Raw genomic sequence first — 22,509 nt, forward strand, 5'->3', positions numbered from 1 at the left:
TGCATTCCAATACTTATTGTTACACTATGCATTTATATCTTTTCTTAAATAATTAAAAGTAAATTTTAATGTATTACAAAGCACAATGAATAATTAAAACGGATTATAACATTTAATAGCACTTTATAATGAATTACACATAAAAGGATAGAAATAAAGTCTTTCCCAAGAAATCTATAAAATGTTAAATCTTAAAAGAAAGAAACAGTGACATCAACACTGCAAATTAATAAGCTCACATGATTCATCACCGAATAGAAACATTTAGATTTTTAATCAAAGACAATGCAAGCTTATCCCTCCTCGGAGTCCATATGTTTTTTTTTTTGCAGTGTCGTTGTTTGGTTTAAAGCTTCTCAAATATTCATTATCTATTTACAGCTCCTTATTAGCATATATAGCCTTTTCCACCCCAAAGCTATGAATTATATAACGACCGATCATGAAAAACAAAAACGTTCATAAATAACCAACGAGAGGCCACCATATTCGGCTCCAGATGATAAATGATAAAATGAATAAAATATAAAAAGGTGTGATGAGAGAGGAAACCGGTATCAAAGAAGCAAAGGAGTTTTCTGGAATTTAAAAGGCCAAAGACGCTTGACCCAATGAATTGTTAAACAAATTATATTAAATAAAGAAGCGAAAAAGTAAGAGAAAGTGTGAAAACAAGAGGCTAAAAAGTGACAGAGAGCAGTGCCAGCTTGAGATTGTGTGCATAGTAGCTGTTTTTCTGAATTGATTTTGCCAGCCAAACACTGAGTTTGCATATAATAGGAACAGCTAACAGCAGGGACATTGCATCTGCAATGTATTCTCTGGCATGAGAAGAAAGCAGAGATACTGGCAAAGGCCTCTGCGCGCTACCTGAAACCACGGATGCAGGATGAGGGTAACGTTCTTTGCTAATTGCTTTGGCACACTGGCACTTTTCATCGCTAGGGCGACAGATTTAAGATGAAATTCATCTGAAAGCAGTCTGAGTCATATCAGATTAAACTTAATGTGCGCAGGATATGAAACTGTGGCATTTTATGTGGCATTCAAATAAAGACAGTGGAAAGAAAGGGGGAAAGTAATAATTGCTGCCAGCTAAAACGGCCAGGGAATTTAAATACTCCCACATCCACTAGGATTTGGTGCCAAAGCAAACATTTAAAATACATAAAACTCGCATCCGGCCTTTTAGGCAACTATTGCGGTTTCAATGGGGATATTAGTTTATCCTCAATTCAGTGAGGAATTGATAACAATAATCACTAGGTTATTTGAGTTGTTTGAAGTGTAACACAATACAGGCAGCTTTACTTGAACACAGAGAGTGTTTTGAAATCCGTTAAATCCAAATCCAAATAATACACTGAAACTTTTAATACGTCTTTATTTTTTTTTCTTCAATACAGGCAAATAAACTGCCACGAAAGATCTTATGTAAAATGATGACTGCACATCTTAAGGGTTCTTCTGCGTGTGTGTTAAGCTGTTTCTTAAGCACAGTATGGGTTTATAGCATTTTTAAGGTAAAAGAAAAGTAATCACTATACTACTCAAATGCTGCCATATAGATTGTCATACTTTGACTATTAAATGTTAACCACAAAAAAAAATGCTACTTAAAAATAATCAGCTTGTCAAGGCCACATTCTGTAGATGTCAGTGTCTTGCTGTGTATGTATGCGAGTGTGTGAGAGAGAGGTCCCTGAACACTGTGTGGTCGAGCAGTGACTGGTAAATCAGGTGACAGTCTGGCGGCTGAACAGCTCGATGGTGACCGCGCTGAGGAACACTGGGATGCTCTTCTGATGGAAGAGATGCAGATCTACCAGTCCTGTTAGAGTGCGGGAAAAATCTGTCTCTAACAGCTGCATGCTGCCGCTGCCCACTGGACCAGTTGACTAGAGAGAGAGAGAGAGACAGGGGAGAGAGGTGTCTGTTTAAACATTTGTAACATGACACGGACTACTAACAAATCAAAGTAGCAAACAAAACCGCAAAGGCAGAGTAAGAAAGGAAAAACAAAAATCAAACAGTACACACCGGGACGAACGTCGCCGAACATTGCAACAACAAAGAGAAAGTAGCTAAATTTGGTGATAAAATCCCTAAATTGGTTTCTGAAAATAAAGAGCTGGAGCTGCTGCTTGAAATCAGCATGTGAATGATTTTGACAAGTGCTTCTGTGTGACAAGTGAGTGTCAGAAGCATAAAAAGTTAAGCATTGCCACCTTGTGTACTGGGGTATTTCTGTTTTTCATTAAGCGCCTTCGGCTCATTGCTAGTGCAAATTGTTTGGGACAACGAAAAATGCTGACGATAATCATCCCGGTGTGTACGAGCCTTAAGTCACTTCCTAACTAGCTAAGAGCCAATAGCTCATTATTAAAATTCACTAAACTAGTCATTTGGGTTTTTATCAAGCTGTGAGTAGTAATAATCTCAGAGCAAGCAGACGATGCAAACCAACGCTCTGCTGCTACATAACTAGTTTAAAAAAACTAACGCTCACTATCTACTAAAAAGGAAATTACAGGAACAAGTAACAAGCGTCGCGCTAAAACTAACCAAAAAACTAAACATTTAAAGTCAAGCAACATCTATAGGTTTATGTCAAGCTGTGAGTAATAAGTTCTCAGTAAGCAATGGACAAATTAACACACTGCAACTCTATAACTACTTGAAAATAACTAATTACAGGAACTAAGTAAGTAAAGTCAGTAAAGCTAACACAATTCAAAACAATGTTGATGTCAGACTGTCAGTAATAAGCTCAGAGTAAGTGATAAACAAACCAGTTAACTAGCTGATACCCCATGGTTAAAACAGTAACAGACCTAAATAAAACTAACTGACATTAGTTTAGACTAAGAAAAAGACAAATCAAACTACTGTTTTTTTTTTGTTTTTGTTTTTTAAATGGTCAGTCTCTAACTAATATTCACCAAATCAAACCAACTAAGTATGAAAGAAACGTCACTAATCAACATTACCCAGTTCAAACACGGTTTTGTTTTTGTCCATCTGCAAATGAAAACGTAAGCAAGCAGAGACGCACTAAAATGTTGCATAGCTAGTTAACCAGCTAACCAACAGTCTCTCCTATAGGGCTTACAATGAATAACAAAATTCACCCAAACACCGTTTGTGTTTCATGTCTGACACCGAGTCATATTATCCTTTATAACATGAAGCCAAACGCACAATAATACACTCTCTTTCTCTATACATGCATCCCTCAAAAACTTCAAAGAAAAAAAGAAGCGAGTCTGTGATTAATTGCTTGCCCAGAGTAGAACCAAAAGGGAGCAAACACAAAATGAGGGCATCAATGCACAATGGCGCTTTCCATGTCAAATCTTTTTAAGTCTGACCTCCATAAGGAGAAGTTAGCATCAAATATATTTTACATTTAGAGGGCTCGAGAAAAGAGGGCTCTCAGTAAAGATTTATTATTTTTTGCAGTTTTTTGTGATCTATGAAGCACCATAATACCATTCCTGCCTCATATCACCAAAGCACCCCCTCGACACCAGACCTTCTAATACCTGTCCCAGCAAACCGGGCGCATATGAAAATGCCTCTCCTTTGTCTCCAACTTGGTTTTGTTTTCTATTTTCCCAGATCACATTTTAATAAAAGGTCAGCCTGTGTTTTTTCACTCTGTTTTTGAGAGGGAGTTATTCAGATTGTGACCTTATCAATGTGTTTTTGTATTGCGACCGCCACAAAAGGGTGTTATGAACAATATTTGACCTTTTGGCGAACAACAAGTTTGTGTTGGTGTTAAAACCTTCCCTGAAGTCCACATGAGAGAAGAGAAAAGGCAGAAAAACTATTATAAAACGAGCAGAAAAGTGATTGACTTGGGGTACAGTTGGGCAAACAGACAATAGTAGACTTTTTCAAATTAGTGTAGTTTCTATTGCTTCTTCATCTTTCCATTCTCTACGGACACCCAGTTATTTTGGCGTTCCCAACACTGTCAAGCTAAGATCCATCAAACTCGCGTAACTTCATGAAATGGCATCTCCTGCTGAGCTTTCTTTCTAGAGGATCAGCTCCATCCATCTCGTTTCCTCACTTCTAAGAGTTTGTAAAATGGAGCGCCTGGGCTGAAAGGGTGTGAAGTGAATAATTACACCATTTTGCATTTGACCCAAACCAGCTGTTTTTTCTGTAAGGATGGAAAATAGAACCCATATTAACAGTTTATGCCGTGTTTTAGAGAAAGAAGGGAAGAAAAAGACAGAGCGAGGGGAAAAGAAAAATATGCTTGCCTAGACTTTGCTCAAGATGCATTTCTGTACATGGAGTGACATCTGTAATGACTCAGCCTTCAGGAGCTTCCAGGGACTTACACTGTAACAGCCTATATATCTCCTGACAAATCCAGAGAGAATCACGCACTCCACGAACCGCCACCAGCACAGATACCAAATAAATACACAGCCAAGAAAGTAAAAACGCCTGGTCTCAGGAGGAGATTTTACAATATACATTCTGTCTGAAGCCATCAATCTACATACTCTGCACCACTCGTACTACAGCAGAACAAAAAAATATATACCTTACGTTTCAAAAGTTTGGCATCGGTAATACATGCGGTCAAAAGACATTTGCAAATGTTACAAGAGAGTAATATTTCAAATAAAGGTGTTCTTCTGAACTTTCTACACCGAGAACCCTGAGGGTTTTCCACAAAAATATTAAAGCAGCACGACTGTTAATAACATTGACAATATTTCCGTAATGTTTAAGAATTTAAAATATTGTTAACAGTCTGAATGAGAAAAAAAATATTGGGTACCACAAGCAATTCTAATTTTTGTTCTTGCAACACATAATTAATTAAAAAAAAAAGTGTAGTATGATTCACAAACAAATAAAATGGCCATGAAAAACTTGTTTTAACATGCTTGCTTATAATCATATTGATCAGTCGTTTATATGACAATGTGAAGTTATACAGCTATTCAGTTGTTACTGCATTGTAATAACACATTTATATACAGTATATATAAGTTACCATTCATTTTAAAAGGTCCAATTTTCTATCAGTTTTCTAAATATGACTTTTGCCTCAGGAAATTTCTTGCTTTTTAATAGTTAGTAAGGTAGTTGTTAAATTTAGGTAATGGGGTAGGAATAGGGATGTATGTTCATTCAGAATGTGCTTTATAGTTGCTAATAAACACTTAACATTAATAATAGGCATGTTAATAAGTAGCTGGATCATAGTTTTGGTTTCCAATTCCAAGTGTTTCCAAAAAAATAGTACAGGTAAGTTTGAAGAACACACACAAACACTCAAAAGTTCAGAAAAAAAAACACCAATGAAGTAATACAAAAGTTTGCAACAAGCCAAGAAAGCACGTACACACAAACAAATTTATGATCCAGTTGAATCTTTGAGTCGTCTGTTGGTGCGAGAGCACCCCGCCGAGCTTAAAGAGAGGAAACGGGAAGCTGTCATTGCGTCGAGTGTGAGGCGGAGGTGTGTGAAGAGCAGTAATTGGCTGTTAAATTAGCTTTATCTACTGATTAGGCAGATGTATAATTAGCCAACTGCTCCTTGCTAACGGCACACCGTGCTTTACCACATCCATGACATGAGAAACAGCACATGTACAGCAAATAAAGAGCGACATTAGCTACTAAATTGCACATTAAATTTGGCATATTTAGACTAGGGAACAAACATTTTGGTAGTACAAAGTGGGCACAAAAAAGTATTATGGTATTATAGAACATGCCACAAAGTATGTTACTGAAGAAAAATAAAAAAAAACGTTAGGTGCCACATTTATAACATTTTTATGTAGTTGTAATAATACAAATGCTACGGTAATGATAGTTTTCAAATAATAAACATAATATGATCTGAATGTTTTCATAAGTACGTATGCATTGGACTACACATCTCAGTATTTTCCCCATAAAGAGATGTACAAGAAAAAAGGCTGCTGTTTTGATGAGTATAAGGCAGTTTGTTAGAAAAACAACAGATGTGTTTAAAAGGGGAAAAGCGCCGTCTATGATGTCACTGACAACAGATGCAATATATCTAGTGACTTTCTAAAAACATGACAAGCACATTTTTTTCCACAGATGCAGCTTTGATATTGAAGTTTTTGGTGTCCATAAAGGCATGCAGACTGTTGATTTAAGCTAATTAAGTTGTAATGTTTGTTTTTTTTTGTGCTTCCAAGTCTAAAATCAAACTAAACTTGAATGAAACGAATATCTTTAAAATGTATGGAAAATGCAGGTTTAACAACAATTGCAAACACTATTGGTACTAAACCAGCTACATCAATTTAAATGAATACATTTTGCCAGTTTTATTTGTTTATTTAATGCACTATATAGTAAAAGTACTATTTAATAGTATGTAGACATTTCACATATTTGGGTTACAGGAAAATATAACCAGAAAATCTCAAAATTAACATCTAAATAAAATGTGGCCATTAAATAAAAACAGTATGTAAAAACGTGAATATGAAATTAACTATTTTCTTTGCACTTATGAGTCTGAAATGTAAAAAAAAAAAAAGGATAAAAGGTTCAATGGCATTCTTGTTAGTGCAACATTTCCGCTGTATCTAGCGCGAGTGCTTTATGATCTCCTACTGAGTGAGCGTCAGCCAAGGGACTGCGGGAAGGACCGCCTCTCCAACTGGAGGAGAGAGGATGTAATTCAATAATCAGAAATATGCAAATGAAAAACAAAAAAGCTTCAATTTAAATGCAGATTTTGACATTTTACCTTGGATGACAAAAAAAAAAAAGACAGGAGGATGAGTAGCGGAGTAAATATCAAGACCATTGTCAAGGGTTTACTTAGACTATCCAGAATGCAGGATATTAATATGTGCATTAAGTTGCATATGAGAGGCTGTCTGTATTTAGCCATGTTAACTTCTGCCTGTCTACACATACACAGACACATTTGAATTTTTAGGTCCTGGACCAAAAGTAACAACAACAAAAAAAAAAAAAAAAAAAAGAACAAAAACAACAACACTTTGAAAAATGTATAATCTCTACTGTACCTATTGGTCTATTTATGTTTGCTGCTATATGCTTAATAAAGCATATGGGAATGAGAGTTACAGTGCAACAAACAAGACTTCGCCCACCATCTGAGGGAAACAATATAAAACACAGAAAAACATCTTAAATCATTACTTAACTTAATTCATACTTTTGAATTACATGATAAAAATAAGTATGTATCTTGTATATTTGTCCCACAGACATGTATGATAAAAACAGCGCAGCATTATTACCACAAAGTGAATTTTCACATGATTAATGATAAAGAAAGATATAAGCTATACATATACCAAAAAAAAAAAAAAAAAAAAAAAGTTTCCTCTTTTTTTTTTTTTTTTTTGTCTTGGGTCAATAAGAAACAACATGATAAAAATCACCGGATACAGTGTATCTGAGGGATTTTTAAAATCAAATTTAAGGCCTGCAAAAATAATATTAATACTATAGAAGCTGGCAATACGTGTCATTTTAAACTTTAAAATGCATGTACAAAGAACGATTTACAGTTCAGATACAAGTTTTCTACTATATACCTTTACTATATTCATCATCTCTTATGCAACTGTCAGATGTTCTCTTGTAATGTAAAGACTTTGTGAAATTTTATTTGCATCTCAGTCACAGCAGTTGTAAAACATTCTCTTGTCTGAGTGTTTCTGCATCCTCAGCCTGAGCAAATTAAAATGCATCAGTACAAAGAGCTTGCTGTCCTTACAAAATCTCTTTCCCCATGATACTCCACCACACACAAACAACTTCTGCTGTCATGACAGGCTAACATGACGGCTGACATATGCTTTATGAACAGCGAGAGAACTAGAAGGAATAAAAGCGAGCGTCGGTCTGGGAAAGAATGTCAAACGGAATAGAACTCAAACTCTGTCAGGAAACTCTCCACTCGACAGCTGTGATGGACAGAGATGATGTCTGCTAGTTTAGGCATTCGATCTTCAATAGGCTCTGCAGTCTCTAGGGATCAAATCAAACCCCCATCCACTCAGAACGTTTCATGTTCTGGGAAGAACACGAGAGAGAGCTCACGCATGAACACGCTGTATGTTTAGCTGAATCTGTAAACATGTTCTGCATGAATTACTCTTGACCAGATGTTCAGAGATATTATAGACAGTATGTCAAATCGTTGTTAAAGCCTAAAATCACACTTGTATAGTGTTTTTTTTTTTAATCAAAAAAGAAGAATATGAAAATGAGAAGGTTAGCAGGTCAAATTTACTTTAAATCCCATGGAATTATCTGACATGATATGCAAATAGAATAGAAAATGGCACATTCCTATTCAGTGTTCCCACCTTTTGACCACTGAATTTCCATAAGGATTTTTGTACCTTGCAAAGATATTCTTTAAGAGGAAATAGATGAAAGACTTTACATCCAAGCATAAAAGGGATAAATAAAAAAAAGTGTCAATTAATGGGTCAACGAAGAAAAAGGATTTACCCCCACCCCCAAAAAATTTAAATAAAATAATAATAATAGCCGTTTTAAGTTGTTGTTTTGTTGTTGCCCCTTCCTTATTCTTTTATATACTGTCAAATTTTAATCTCCAAAAACTTTTGAAATCTTAAAAAGCAGAGACTGCTTTCTATAGACAAAAACCCAAACTTATTTATTTTGATGCAGACTTCTTCACGTCTTCATATGAAAAACCTTCAAGGAATAGTTCATATAAAAATTAAAAGCTTTATTTTCTTTTGGGTCAGCGTTGCCTTCTCTGAAATTTTTTTTTTCCAGTGGCGACCAAAACAATATCAAAATATCTTCCTTCGTGTTTGTCAAAAAGAAATTCTTACAGATTTGGAACTACTCAAGGGTGAGTTAATGATGACAATTTTCTTTTTTGGGTGAACAATTCTATTCAATGACTTTACAGAGGTTCTACAAAGCATTTGATTAGGAAAAGTAAAATTTACTGCCACATAGCTGCTGTGTGTGTCAACTTTTAAGAAAACTGTGCCATACAGATGACCTCAAAAACCAATATGGTGGAATAGTTCCATAACTTTAATTATGATTTCATGGGTTTTAAGTCTACATATTTTACATGTATGACATCAAGAGCTAAGGAAAGCAATAAATATAATAATCACTGGTGTGTTAGAAGTAGTTCAAGGCACCACAGTAAATCCATGAAATTATTTCAGAGTTCAAGCTGTGAATGCAAATGTTACTGGTCAATACTGGATAGAAAATAGTTCAGTATGAGAAAGAGAAACTCGTCCAAAACACAGCAGTAGTGAACATGATTAAACAGTCCACAACAGTGTATTGACTGTGTCTGGGCAGGCAGGAGAACACTGAGAGCCACTTCTTCAAATCAACCACACAGACAGGGTCCAAAATGAACTTTAATGGTGGGTGACTTGATAAAATTTACCAGCCGTTATTACTTCCTACCTGCCATAAAAAAGTAGTTTTGTTCAAATTGAATAATAAAAAGCATCTACATGCTATGTGTATATTTCTTTCCCTTTTTGTGGCTTAAAACAGCGAAAATTCCATATAAATGTTACCACATGGAAATCTTAAATAGTCCTCTGAAAGAGGCAGGGTTGCAGATTCGATTCGGGAATGCTTCAACAAAGATCAAACAACAACGAGATGAACAAAGTTTTAGAACATTTGCGATAAAAGTTGCATTAATTGATTTTTGCAAGTTCATCTACATCCATTTTATCTTTTGGAGCTTGTCTCCAAAATCTATACATGTCTCAAGACCCTCAAAAATACACTTAATTTTAAAATACAATTCAAGCTCAAAAGTGGAGCTGCTCATTAGCAAATGATCCAGAGTCTGATTTGAAATAAAATGTACTGACTCTGCAAGTGAACTTTACGTCTTTGATTTTTTACAATTTTATTAATGTATATTGTCATAAATTAGAGCATGTACTGTTACCAGTTCTCTGAAGTTCCTTTACTCTGTGCGCTCACTTGCAAACATATTCTAGATTTCACTCTCATTAATAGCTCATCAGTGAGTTTAATCAGCGAGTCCATCAGAAGGTGTAATCATCCCCTGATTGGACGAGAGGAAATGCCAGAACGCTGATCAAAACATGCACAGAGACACCTGCCGTTCCAACGTCGACAATCAAAGCGGCCCTACTGTTACCATGGAGATTATCAAACCTGAATCTTCGTCATCCTAACCTTTGAGGTCAAAGCAAGACATTGCACCAGAAAAGGTTAACACAGGGACACATTTAACTGTCAGTGTGTGTAGGCTCAGAGGATGACATTTGTGAAGCCATTATAAAGGCTATGAGGATGCTTAACATAATGAATACAGGTCAAAGCTTGAGACACAGCAATCTGCTATGAACTTTAAGTGAATTCTAGTCTTATTTAAATACAAAAATGTTGATAATTAAGCATTAACCAGTTCACTTCAAATATTACAAATATATGCAAATCATTATTCCTCAAACTTCGGTCTAGGGATCTGAACAAATCCCTAAATGCAAGTATTACATTTCAGCATTCAACTCTTTGTGCTACGATTAGACTATTTCACACAAAAACGAGATAAAGTTAAAACGGAAGTAAACACTTTACCTAAATATTCAGCATACTTAAAACATAAATAACAATAAAAGCAAATATATATCTTAATACAATCAGCCTGGGCATATTGGCTGTCCATTATTGCTGACATAAGTAAGCCACATTGTCTCGCTTATTACAGAGATACTAGCCAAATGGGTAAATATTTACACACATTAATATGAGCTGCTGAGAAGAAAAACAGTTCCTAACAGCCTAGACAAAGTTCAGACAAGATGGACATTTAAGGCATATAGTCATATCAATTACACAGCTTTCACAACTTTCAAATCTTCAATCTTTCAAATCTGTACAAATAAGTCTTAGCCATTTTGAATCCATTACATTGTACAAAATCAGTCCGTCATCAAGACAACAAACACAAACAGTATTACCACAATGACTGCTACAGAATTTATATGGAAGTCCTCTGGAGTGATTAATACAGCTGATAACTAAGGAGCAAGCTGAAACATTCTTGAAAGCCTTTTAATGAAACTGGCAACCATATACAAACAGGCCAAAAAAAAAAAAAAAAACCTAGCAACGCCCTGGCAACCAGAACACTAGAATCGTGGTGGGAAATTGAGCACAGGCAAGCATCATTCACTTTTCATCAACTAATGCACAAATCAAGTTATATTTCAGTGGTTACAGAGACATTCTTTTTTTTGGCCTCTTATACCCAGCATATTTCACTCCCTGACGTGACTCAAATAGGCAGACAGAGCTTTGAGGAGTTTAAAAAGTGGACTTGATGGCCTGTTCCAATAACACCCACGCAAAAGCATATTTCCGTCATGAATAGAGTGAGAGCTCTCACGACCAATGTGCTCTTATGCTAAACCCTGCTACGAACAAAGAACGTTTTGTCAAAGCTGCACAATGACTGTGGTGCGCACTGTGTGCTGGGAATAGACCGTCCACTAAAATTATAAACACGCTAGACAGAATTGAGCCTTTTCAGCTCCATTCAGTTTATGTTTTCATCCCACTGTGTAGAGACATACAGCACAGCTTAAATATCGCAGATAAAAGGAAATTTTTCCTATCTGTGCTTTGAAGGTAAATTTTTTATTGGGGACAAAATGTTAGAGGATGAAATTAATGTTATATTATGTGAAAACAGAAGCTGCATGTTACCAACCAAATGCACCCACCAAAGCACAGAGACACTAATTACAGCAAAGATGAGAGGACACAGAGTATATAGTTTTCCTTTGATGGAACTTTCCATGTTATTGCTACGCTCATAAAAAATGCAAAAGTAATATAGAAGTGGGTTTTCACATTTTCAGAGAAAAAGCTTGCTGCACTTATGATAAGGTGTTCTACATGTTTGCTGAGGTGCTGCAATGCAGTTGACATTGTTTACAGTTTCTTTACGTTCTAAGACTTTTTTTATCATATTTAAGAGATATAATAATTATTTAACGGAAAGAGAGAGAGTGGGCGTTAGCTGCATCTACACATACATATTGTATATTTTCACTATGATATAAGACAGCAAAAGGTAAAAAGTTTTTGAACAGTAAACAAAACAAAAAAAGAATTACACACAAATGTTATATATTTTTTTATATATTATTATGAAGGATCTATCAACAAAGATACAATCTAAAATATAAATAAAAAATAAATAAAAAAACCCCACCAAAATTATTTCTTAAAAGCTTTTTCTGGCTTTTTTTTTTTTTTTTTTTTATAAATGGAAACGGAGCATATTTTCCTCCTGACAAAACAACCTTTTCTACTGAGAAAACCTTATTACTTATAGAGGACTGATATTTTAGCTAGAAGCAATGATTGGTTTGGATTTTCAAATATCCTTATGGATAAAACATTAATGCACGGACTGGAGTGGTGTGGATTATTGGGTTTTGTCAGCTCTTTGGACTCTCATTCTGACGGCACCCATTTACTGCAGAGAATCCATTGGTGAACAAGTAATGCAATGCTAAAATTCACCAAATCTATTCTGATGAAGAAATCTCATCTACATCTTGAATTGCCTGAGGGAGAGTACAGTCTGAACTATTCTTTGAATTGGCTTTGGCAAGATGTACACAGCCTCAAGAGTTATGTTGATGACAGCCGATTACTAAAATATTTATGAAATACTGTAGAAACGAGTCTATGAAAAACTAACAAATGGCCCCTAAAAAAACTCAAAATAAAATATAAATAAATATAAGTAAAATAAAAATAATGTTTAAAAATAAATTCAAAAACCAACCTGAAAACTACAAGACTATAAAAAAATTAAGAAATTTAAATTAAAGCTGTATCATTAATGAAAGTTCAAGTACACACACACACAGTCAAAACTTTGACAAACACTATTTTGATGTCTAATTTAAAACAACAAGATTTTGACTGACCAATCCAAGTAGTTTTCACTAGTTTAAACTAGTTAAAAGATTGTGGCATCAGTGTGGCTCATGTTTTCTACTTTATTCCTCTTTTAATTGTGACCATTGATTGAGTATTTTCTCTGCCAGGCTCCCTGTTGAGATGAGCTCAGCAGGGAAAGAGGCTGATTGGTTTTGCGTCTGAGAAACTTCTGATTACTACTGGAGCTGAAAACATAGCTGAGGGCAGCAATCACGGTGACCAACCTGGCCTGACAATAACTGAAACCGAGTTAAGAAACGATAAGAGAGAATGGCAACATAACTGCAAAACATTGCTGGGCAATGAAGCGGATGCTTCCATAGGTGGCGGCTGTTTTCAGATAAACGCTGGAGAGAGCTAAAATTAAACTGCCAGATACTGTGATTGAGGGTTATGGTTAAATCTATGTGTGTGCGTCTGCAAATCGAAACTTTGCAGTTATTTTCATGTCAAATCCCCATCAAAGAGTTGCTTTGAGCTTGTCAGATTTTACCAGAAAAACAAAATTGAGTATGCGTAATTATGGGCATGTATTTGTTTGGTTTCTAAACTGTTTATTCACGCTTAAATTATAATTACATGAATGTGGTTAACGACTGCTATTCTCATGTTGACATGGCGTGCAAACGGTTGAAACATGGCATTCAGACACCCTTTGAAGGAAAATCGATTTACAGCTTGGGCAAATAAAACGTAAATATGAGGCCTTTGGGTCAGTTTTTTCGTGTGTCAAATATTGGTATCAAATATTAGCTCATACAATGATCATGAATGATTAAACCTCTGAACAAGAGCAGTATTTGCAATTTTTAAATTAGTGAAATAACTGAAATAAAAAACTGAAGCCTCATATCTTTTATTCAAAATGTTTTTGAACAAGATTATATTGTCAAAGATGATTGACTTCAGTAAATACAGCCAAAAAATACTAAGCTTTTTAAATGCTACAAGTGAATTTAAGCAATAAAATATTGTATACCATGGTGATTCTGATTGGCTGACAGTCAATGAAGTCATAAATGCACATGTAGTTCCAAGTCAGCTTAATCAAGGTTCTATATTAATGTGTTGCTTTAATTGATGCACACAAACCCATACACATCACTCTGCATACAAACACAGAACAGTTTCATTGTTCGTAGAGAGACGTACAGACAAAGGTAATGCACACGCAACTCTCTCGATAAATGAAATCCAACAAATGCTATAATTCATTGAAATAAAAGTGATCTTTACCACACTATTTCATCCTTGTGTCTGATTTGAAGCAGGCAGTATTCCAGCACTAACAAGCCGTAACTGACGAAAATAACAGTTATTTTTATTCTTCTGGTCACACACTGCGTTGTGAACATCATTAACAGCTTTAACTTGTAAATGCCACTTAAACTCTTTAACTCTGCTTTGCATCAAATATTTTTTAGCCTCCACATCGTGCACTAAATTAACTTAATACGCAGCTAACCATGAATTACCCTTACATAAGGCACAATATAAAAAAAAACCTTAAATATAAAATGAAAGTCTTTGCAAACATGAATAACGATAACAATTTCTACTGGACCAGTATGTTCTTTGGCCTTTGGTTTAGAAAAGGCAAATTACAAAAACAAAAAAACAAAAAACAGTTTTCTGACCACAGTTCTTGCCTACCCAGAATGCCCTTCCAAGAACACAAATCTAATTTTATAAGCAATAAGTCTCACGATGAGTCCACGCTAACATGACGTTAAGATGATACTCCATATGTCCTCAATCAATACAAACTGGTTTATCTGCAGGATTCGCCCACAACTAGAATTAACAGCTGGACTGAAGTTTGCCTCAGATTCAGTTACTGTATTGAGTCACTGCAAAGCCTGTTAATGCAGTAAAGCAAAAGGGCTTCAAGAAAAATATATACCTGTAACATTTGGTTGACTCTCTTCATGGTCACCCTGAGAGGATAACAAGATTTCATTACAATTAGAGGACAAAGTCTGTTCTAAAGCACTATCCCCAAGTATTAAACTTTGGAGAGTAAGTCGCCCTGCACCATTTGTCCAAGAGAAATGAACACTCTCTCATCTAGTGTGGCCATTACTTCCATGTTATTTCACTAGCAAGCAATAAAATGAATGATAAATATCCTAGAGACATTAAAGAACCCAAATCAGAAAATCAAAGCCACCTTACAGCTATTCAGTACACCGTATTACACAGCTTATTAGAACCAATCTGTACTGTATTAATAAACACGATTATCAATCAAATTTACAAAAGACAAATTCCTGCAAAATCCACTTATTGGGATTAAAACATTTTTTTCTTTTCGTGTCCCCTACGAGTATTACATCATGATTTACAGTGATTGATGAAAGTAATGAAAGAAAAGCTCAAAACAGTATTAACATCAAGTCTAATTAAAAACTTTACTCGCATCTGCCGAAACTATTAACCATAGTTAAATATGAAACTAATGAACAGAGAAGCAGCAGTTGTCTCCAAAGTTTAACTTCAAGGCTCATTGATCTGAATTCAACTATGGAAAAAAATATTACATGCTAGTCATTTGTTTCTATGTTTTATAAAGCATTTCATGCATGTTTCCTTTGTCTATTAATGCTCAGCACTCGATGCCAACATGCTTTGCTTAAAATTACAATCAATGTGTCACAACTGACAGATCACACCACATTAGAAAAGACCATAAAATCTTACTGGAGTGTTTGTGTGTGAATGGTGACATCTGAATGTCTGTGACTGTGTGTGTATGTGTGTGACTCAAGGTTAACAAATATTGACAGTGAATTATCTTCAGCAGATAGGTCGCAGGTGGCTTCAACAGGCCTAATTTCACAGGCAAAGACAACACACACACACACACAGAATTATTCATATGATACCAAGCTGCTAACAATCTGAATTGTCCACTATACAAATCGCAATAGTTTTGTCAAAGTCAAATACAAGAATTTGTCTCAAGTTAAAATAATAGATTAAATGCACACTTAAATGCAAAAGTTAACAGAAACGGCTAAGACAACCCTTCATTACTCCAACTACTCTTAGGTTCCTTCGTTCAAGTCAACAGTGCTGGGTTCTGATTCTCTCAAGGTAATATAATTACACGCCTGCTCTTGTAGTTATTAATTTCCTGAAGAGGTGATTAGCAATTAGTTTCATTTAGGCAATTAAAAAGTCAGTGTATATTATATATTTTTATACATTTTTTTCCCCAAATGTCATTCAACAGTACTGAAGAGCAGGCTGAACGCTGCTTTTTGCTAGTGTTATACAGCTTGCAAGACAAAATACTCCAGGTTTCTCGTTTTAATAGAATAGAAAAAAATAACAAAAAGCTTTTGTCAAATGATGAATTGAGAATTGTTACGGAATATATAATTTGTTTCAAATAAAATATGCACAAATGCTAAAAGACAATTAACAAAATCCCATTCCAAAGAGTTATTTTAAAACACAATATACACATTTTATTAAATTAGAAAAGCGTTCAATATTCAGTACATTTACATTTGACAAGCTTTTTTCATGCCTCCAGCTGCATAAAACAATTGAAATACTGAAGCCAGCAATCTGGGATGCAAGCAAATGGGCATTAGCATATGCTTCCTCAATCAGTATTTCAACAGTGGTAAAAACTATTACAGATAAATCTTTCAAAGGTATGACGACCAAAAAAAAAAAAAAAAACCCCACATTAACCTACTGAAGCGCTGAAAATCCAGTTAATCCCACATTATCTGTCCCATTTTGGCATACTGTTTTGCATGTAATAACATCTGGAAGTGCTGCTATATGATCATGCAAAAACGAATTGCATTTCAGTCTCGGTTCTCCAGGTTGTTAGAAGTAATTTTTTTTTCTCCCCAGAGAAACGCAAAGTGCAGTACTAATTTACATATTCTTAACGTTTGGAGTAATGTCACACATTCTGTGTGGAATGTACCTCTGCACTTCTACTTCTTAGACGGATAGTCTGATAGATAGACGCTTTATTCATCCCCAAAGGGACATTCAGTACATCCAGGCAAACTGTGACAAAGAGAAGGACACCAGATATTGAGTCGCATATTCATTGCCTTCATTTAAAGCATGAGTGCAAAAGCTGAGTCATCAAAGACTTGGATGAAAAGTGCTTATGCGAATATCATATCAATTATTGATGTCATGACACACCCGCTAGCTTTTTTAAACTACTTTTAAACAGAACAGCTGTGGACTCTGTATTTAAGCATAAAGCATGCAGGCACAAACTAAATTTGGCAATTTAACAACATTTTAACAAAATTCAACACACCTGAAAATAAATCACATAAGTAATCTTGCAATTTAAATTAAATAAAATGTTGACTGATTACACTGAGATCAATTTAAGAAACCTTTATTAACGCTAAACATATTCTGTGCGATTTATAGTTTTCCATGTTCAAAATACAAGAACGCAATTTTCCTGAATATTCAAACGATTGTAAATGTGACACTGATTTTAAGCAAAAAGTTAATTTTAAGTGAACATTTTAAATTTAACATTAATTTTCAAAACAATATTGTTTGTTATACTTTACACTGAAATAATAAGTTAACTGAAATACATATGTATTTACATACACACAGGACAATAATATATAATTACTATTACATAATTATAAAAATCAGTAATTTGATGAATTGCCAGTTTTGATACAATTGGTGCCATCTAGTTTTGTTAAACCGACTGTTGCTCCAAACCAACAACCACTTTTAGAGAGTAAAACGCACAATAGTTCCAGACTAATAACCAGCTTTGGCATCAAACTGTTGCAAAGGCAATGGAGAGGATTAATTGAGATTGAACGCACTGAAGTGTTGCAGCCTTGATGTAATGTTAGAAGCTAACAGTTAAGAGATTGACTATTTGCTATGTTAAAAACAGCAAATATCTAATCTCTCATTTAACACTGAAAAAATGTTTAACACTTTTTAACATTTATGAACCCATGTAACAGTGTTGTCAAATTGTAGGGAGCTGAAAGTAAGATATTCAATGATTTTGACAGATTCCCAGAAGAATTTTGAGGCCAATGAGTCATATTTTGACAAATAAGAGAGGGGGGAGGGGTCTGCGTCTCTTATTATCTTTCCTCCTCTTCAGACAGAAATGAAGGAGAATTTCAAAGCAGTTCTTTGATTCTTTGGGGATCAAATCATAACATAACCAAAGAATTGCTCTAGTGCACTTGTCTAACATTTGGAGGAAACTAAGATTTCATTCATTTATCTTCCAAGTGCCCATTCTTCCAAAAAAAAAAAAAAAAAAAAAAAATTCTAATAGTAATTATATGAAAAAAAAAAAAAAGAATATAACAAACCATCTTTCCTAAACACAGTGCACATAACACTTATTGTGATCAAATTACATATTTTTTTGAAGACAGTGTCGTATTCTCAAGGGTCTTTAGAGTTTCTGTAATATTGTGCCCACTTAATTGACCATTATAGTTTGCCAAACAAATTACTACAAACTCCTAGATGAATAGTTTTTTTCCTTAACTGGGAACAACTGAAAAGCTATTAGTACTCTCTAGTAAGCAAACACAACTAGATTGCTACTAGTTTGCACATGAAACTTCTGCATAAAACAAAAACAGGTGCCTTTAACTTGATGTGTATAATTTGAGCGTCAGTTCGAATAAGTGCCACAGAGTTTACATTCTTCAGGAAAAATCAGCCTACAAATAGTTTGTTTAATAGCCTCTTCACATTAGACTGGGATAGAAGTAGTGTTTCAAATCAATTTAACATTTAAGAAATGACACTTCACCTTTAATACAGGCGCTTAAATGACTCATTGTGCTAAAGGTAGTGGTAGCTGGGTTTTTAACCAAGAAAAAAGATATTTCTCTGCTCATACAGTTACTATACATCCATTACTCTTGCAGTTTTTTCACTCGCATTTTTTCCACTTTTCCATCACTTTAAAACTCAAGCACATGCAGCTCAATACACATTCACACAGAGAGAACTACTGGAGTGCTTCATAGGAGTCAATGTGTGGTGTACTGTAGATATTTTAGTTTCTTCAGACATTTTTGGCTCGCTTTTAAATCCATTATTTTAAATGGTTTCAGTTTTAATCATTTGATTATCAACTCCCAACATTAAAAATTATATATAAAATTAAATCAACAAAATAATGCTAAACAAGCAAGACAATCAGAAGTGGCCACATACACAGAATGTGAAAAAGAGAAAATTATTTCCTTGGCACATAAATAATGTGTATTATTAAATTACCTCAACACACCTAGACGCACACACAAACGTGAGTAAATGCTTGCACTCACACAGCAATAATACCAACAACAGCATGCAGACGCACTGAAGCTTTACTGCAGCTCTAATTAAACAGCCTGAGGAAAGTACCGATCAAATAACAAAAACTTAAATCCAATTATTGCAGTGTGTGTGTATGTGTGTGTCTATAAGGGATTACGGAACATTTCTCCAACCCACAAAGGAAGAGCATTAATTAAGAAAGATAAATTACATTTGCAGGTACACCATTGTAAGAGCATGTGGTTTTACACTAAATATGCATCTTGCATCAGATATATTGCATTAATAACACTTGGTTTATCATATAAAAGGCTTGTCCAAAATAAGAACAAAGTTCTCCTCATTTGCATTAAAAGAAGGATGATTACCATCTTAAATCAAGTGGATACACATTAATGTGCAAACTGTATGTCAAAAAGCAAAACTAATGTGCACTGAACAGTATAAAACCTAATGAACGTGGAATACTAACTTTCCCCTAGTGAAATTTGGTGATTCTCAATACATTTGATACTACAGTAAAAAGTAATATACTAGACATATTACCATTAACAGTACTTTATTATACAAAATGTACTCATTGTACACACCTCTGGGTGGTCTGACCAAAAATCGGTTTTACTTTTAGTTTTTTTTTGTTTGTTTTTTTTTGAATCTTGGCAGTTTTATGATTTATCAAGATGCAGTCTACATTGCATAGCCACTTGGAGTGGTATTCCGTTTTACCAAAAATTCATACGTTGTGTGTAATTGAGCTCTCAGTTACTGTCACAAACTCGGAGTAACAATCAGAGTTGCTAACTGTCTTGTAATGACAGCTGTCAATGTAAAAACCTGACATCGTTTTGATACATTTTGGACACAGAACGACCACCATTCAAGTAGGACTTAAAAATGCCATGGAGGGCTGTTTAAAAGATTTTTTTTTATATTGTGGATATTAATTTAGAAGTGAGTGTTTACAGATCGCAATGCAAGCGGAAGAAGTCTCATGTTACGTTCCTCAAGACCCCAGATCAACACTGTTCATGCATAAGGGTACAATTAAATTAACATTTAACAAGTTGAATATAAAGAGACAGTGAAATGTAGACCTACAGATATTTTTGATTTAAGCGCAGTTAATGGACAAAAAGTCAATCTTGTCACCAGATGAAGTACACTCATAGCAAATTTCTTGATTAAGAGTTATTTTAGGTCACTGTTTATCTGTCCCTCTTGCAGTTAAAGTAAAAACACCAATTTCCTATATTGCTTCATCTACACCCACCTCAAGAAATGCCGTCACTGACTGAAGAGGATATGACCTCCCGTAGAGACTCAGATGCACCTGAGGCTGAAGGAGCTGCTGAGCTGGTTCAGATGAGGTTAAACACAACAGCAGTTCTTCAGATGCCTGACCTCGGCCTTGGGTTTTAAAGTCCTTCTTTCGATTTTCACGCTTCTCAGAATTGAGTGTCGAACAACAAACCTCCAACTGTGGGTACGAAGCTTCAGGCTCTAACTAAAACGCCTTTCTTTTCTGAAAACCCCTATAGTTTTGCCAAGGCAGCCCTTCAAAGACATTCAAAAGCTTATTGATGTTAATGTCATTGTTTTATAATTTAACAAAAACTCAGCATAAAGCCTTTGATTGCTGGTATGTTTTATCTGTAACATCTGCTCAGCTTAGACAGAATACTTAAAATAACCAAGCGACCATAAAACCAACATTCAAACTTGCTGCAAAACAACAATAGAGATTCAATAAAATTGAAGCGTACTAGTTTCCTTCTGTACTTTTCTTCCAGTTTGTAAGTACATGTCTCATGCATTTCATGGCAATGTGTTTAAACGTAAACGTTCCTAAAACTGCATGAAATCATGTAATCTGAATTTACCTTGAACAGTAACGAATCCTCTTCATGCTCGGCGTACACAGAAGTGAGCCGGTACTGATTCTCCACGGTGATGTCGATCTGGTACCCGGTGAGTACGTAACACGCAGTACGGAACTCTTGAATCTTCTTCTTGAACACTTCCTTCAAGCGCTGGTTCTTTAGTTCTGCACTTTCCATCTGCTTGCGCAAATCTGAACAACATGTGAATCGTATTTAGTGCTGCTGTCAAACGATTAATGAATCAAAAGTAAAAAAGGTTTTGGTTCACATAATATACTTGTGTGTTCTGTGTATGTTTATGTACATACTCATAAAGCATATATTTTGAAAATATTTACTTTTAAATGTGTGTATATAATTTATTTTATATATAACAAAAAGCAGTAATTTAATACATGCAAAAAATATTGATGTAACAATATGTACTAATGACAAAAAAAAAAAATCTTTAATAACAGCCCAATAGTTTAACTTCAAAAAAAAAAAAATTCTATCATAATTTAGTCACCATTTGCGCAATACATTCTATGCCTTTCAATATCAGCTTTGGGCTACAAATAGACAAAAAATTTAAGTCGCTATTAAACGATAATCTTTTTCTCCAGTGAGCTGAATTCAAAGTTCATTCATTTACTTCATGAATAAAATGACAGTTTTTCTTAAAATGGCATAATTAAATCTTTGAAAAGACTGAACTCAAAAAGGAAAATTTGTTCATTAATCAGACACAGCTACTTTTCTCAACAAATAAAATGCTGGTCTCTAGCAACTGCCAGAAAAAAAATGTGACTCAGGGAAGTTCTGTAATGACGTGTAATGACATTTTTGAGTAATACAAACCGACTACAATGTTGGATTAAACAAAATATGAAGGGACCTAAAGTAAAATGTAAAAAATAAATAAACACTAATCTTTAAAATGTCTGTAAAATTCACATAATCAAAATTCTCATGACAAAATTGTTGGAACACTTTTAGCTCCAACTTTTAGTTGCATATATTGAGATTTTTGCCATTTAATTACAGAATACCAACATCTTTTGAATATTTAAATTGAGAATCATGTAAAAATTGGCACTTTAAGCCGAAACGCTAACTGTGTCTTATAGCTTCAATATAAGGCGTATGTATGTACAACACAGCCCTCAACATCAGTTTCAATTCTCTCATGGGCCGTCATGAAAATTTAATTTTGAACAATAAAGGTTGTGCAGGAAAGAGAGATAAGTGTTCTGCTACTGTCTACTGTAATTGCACACTAGAACAGTGCAGTTAAACCGCAGAAGTTTCAGTC

At 34.7% G+C, this 22,509-nt stretch overlaps 1 protein-coding gene across 2 annotated transcripts in view; it reads right to left on the reverse strand.

The window, feature by feature from the left end:
* Nucleotides 1–1,381: 1,381 nt before the first annotated feature.
* The window catches only part of LOC122346519 (mitotic spindle assembly checkpoint protein MAD1-like), a 47,027-nt gene continuing 25,899 nt past the window's right edge, over nucleotides 1,382–22,509 (reverse strand). Inside the window, exons 17-18 of one of the 2 annotated variants that reach the window (XM_043241215.1) lie at nucleotides 21,216–21,406; nucleotides 1,382–1,898 (exon numbers count right to left, since the gene is read on the reverse strand). In XM_043241215.1, the coding sequence (XP_043097150.1) occupies nucleotides 1,737–1,898; nucleotides 21,216–21,406 (353 nt within the window). In that variant the 3' untranslated portion in view covers nucleotides 1,382–1,736. Of the gene's footprint in view, nucleotides 1,899–7,097; nucleotides 7,146–21,215; nucleotides 21,407–22,509 lie in introns of those variants that run through there. The other variant, XM_043241223.1, reaches the window with a different exon arrangement.

The sequence above is a fragment of the Puntigrus tetrazona genome, chromosome 1 (genome assembly GCF_018831695.1).
Source record: "Puntigrus tetrazona isolate hp1 chromosome 1, ASM1883169v1, whole genome shotgun sequence".
NCBI lineage: Eukaryota > Metazoa > Chordata > Actinopteri > Cypriniformes > Cyprinidae > Puntigrus > Puntigrus tetrazona.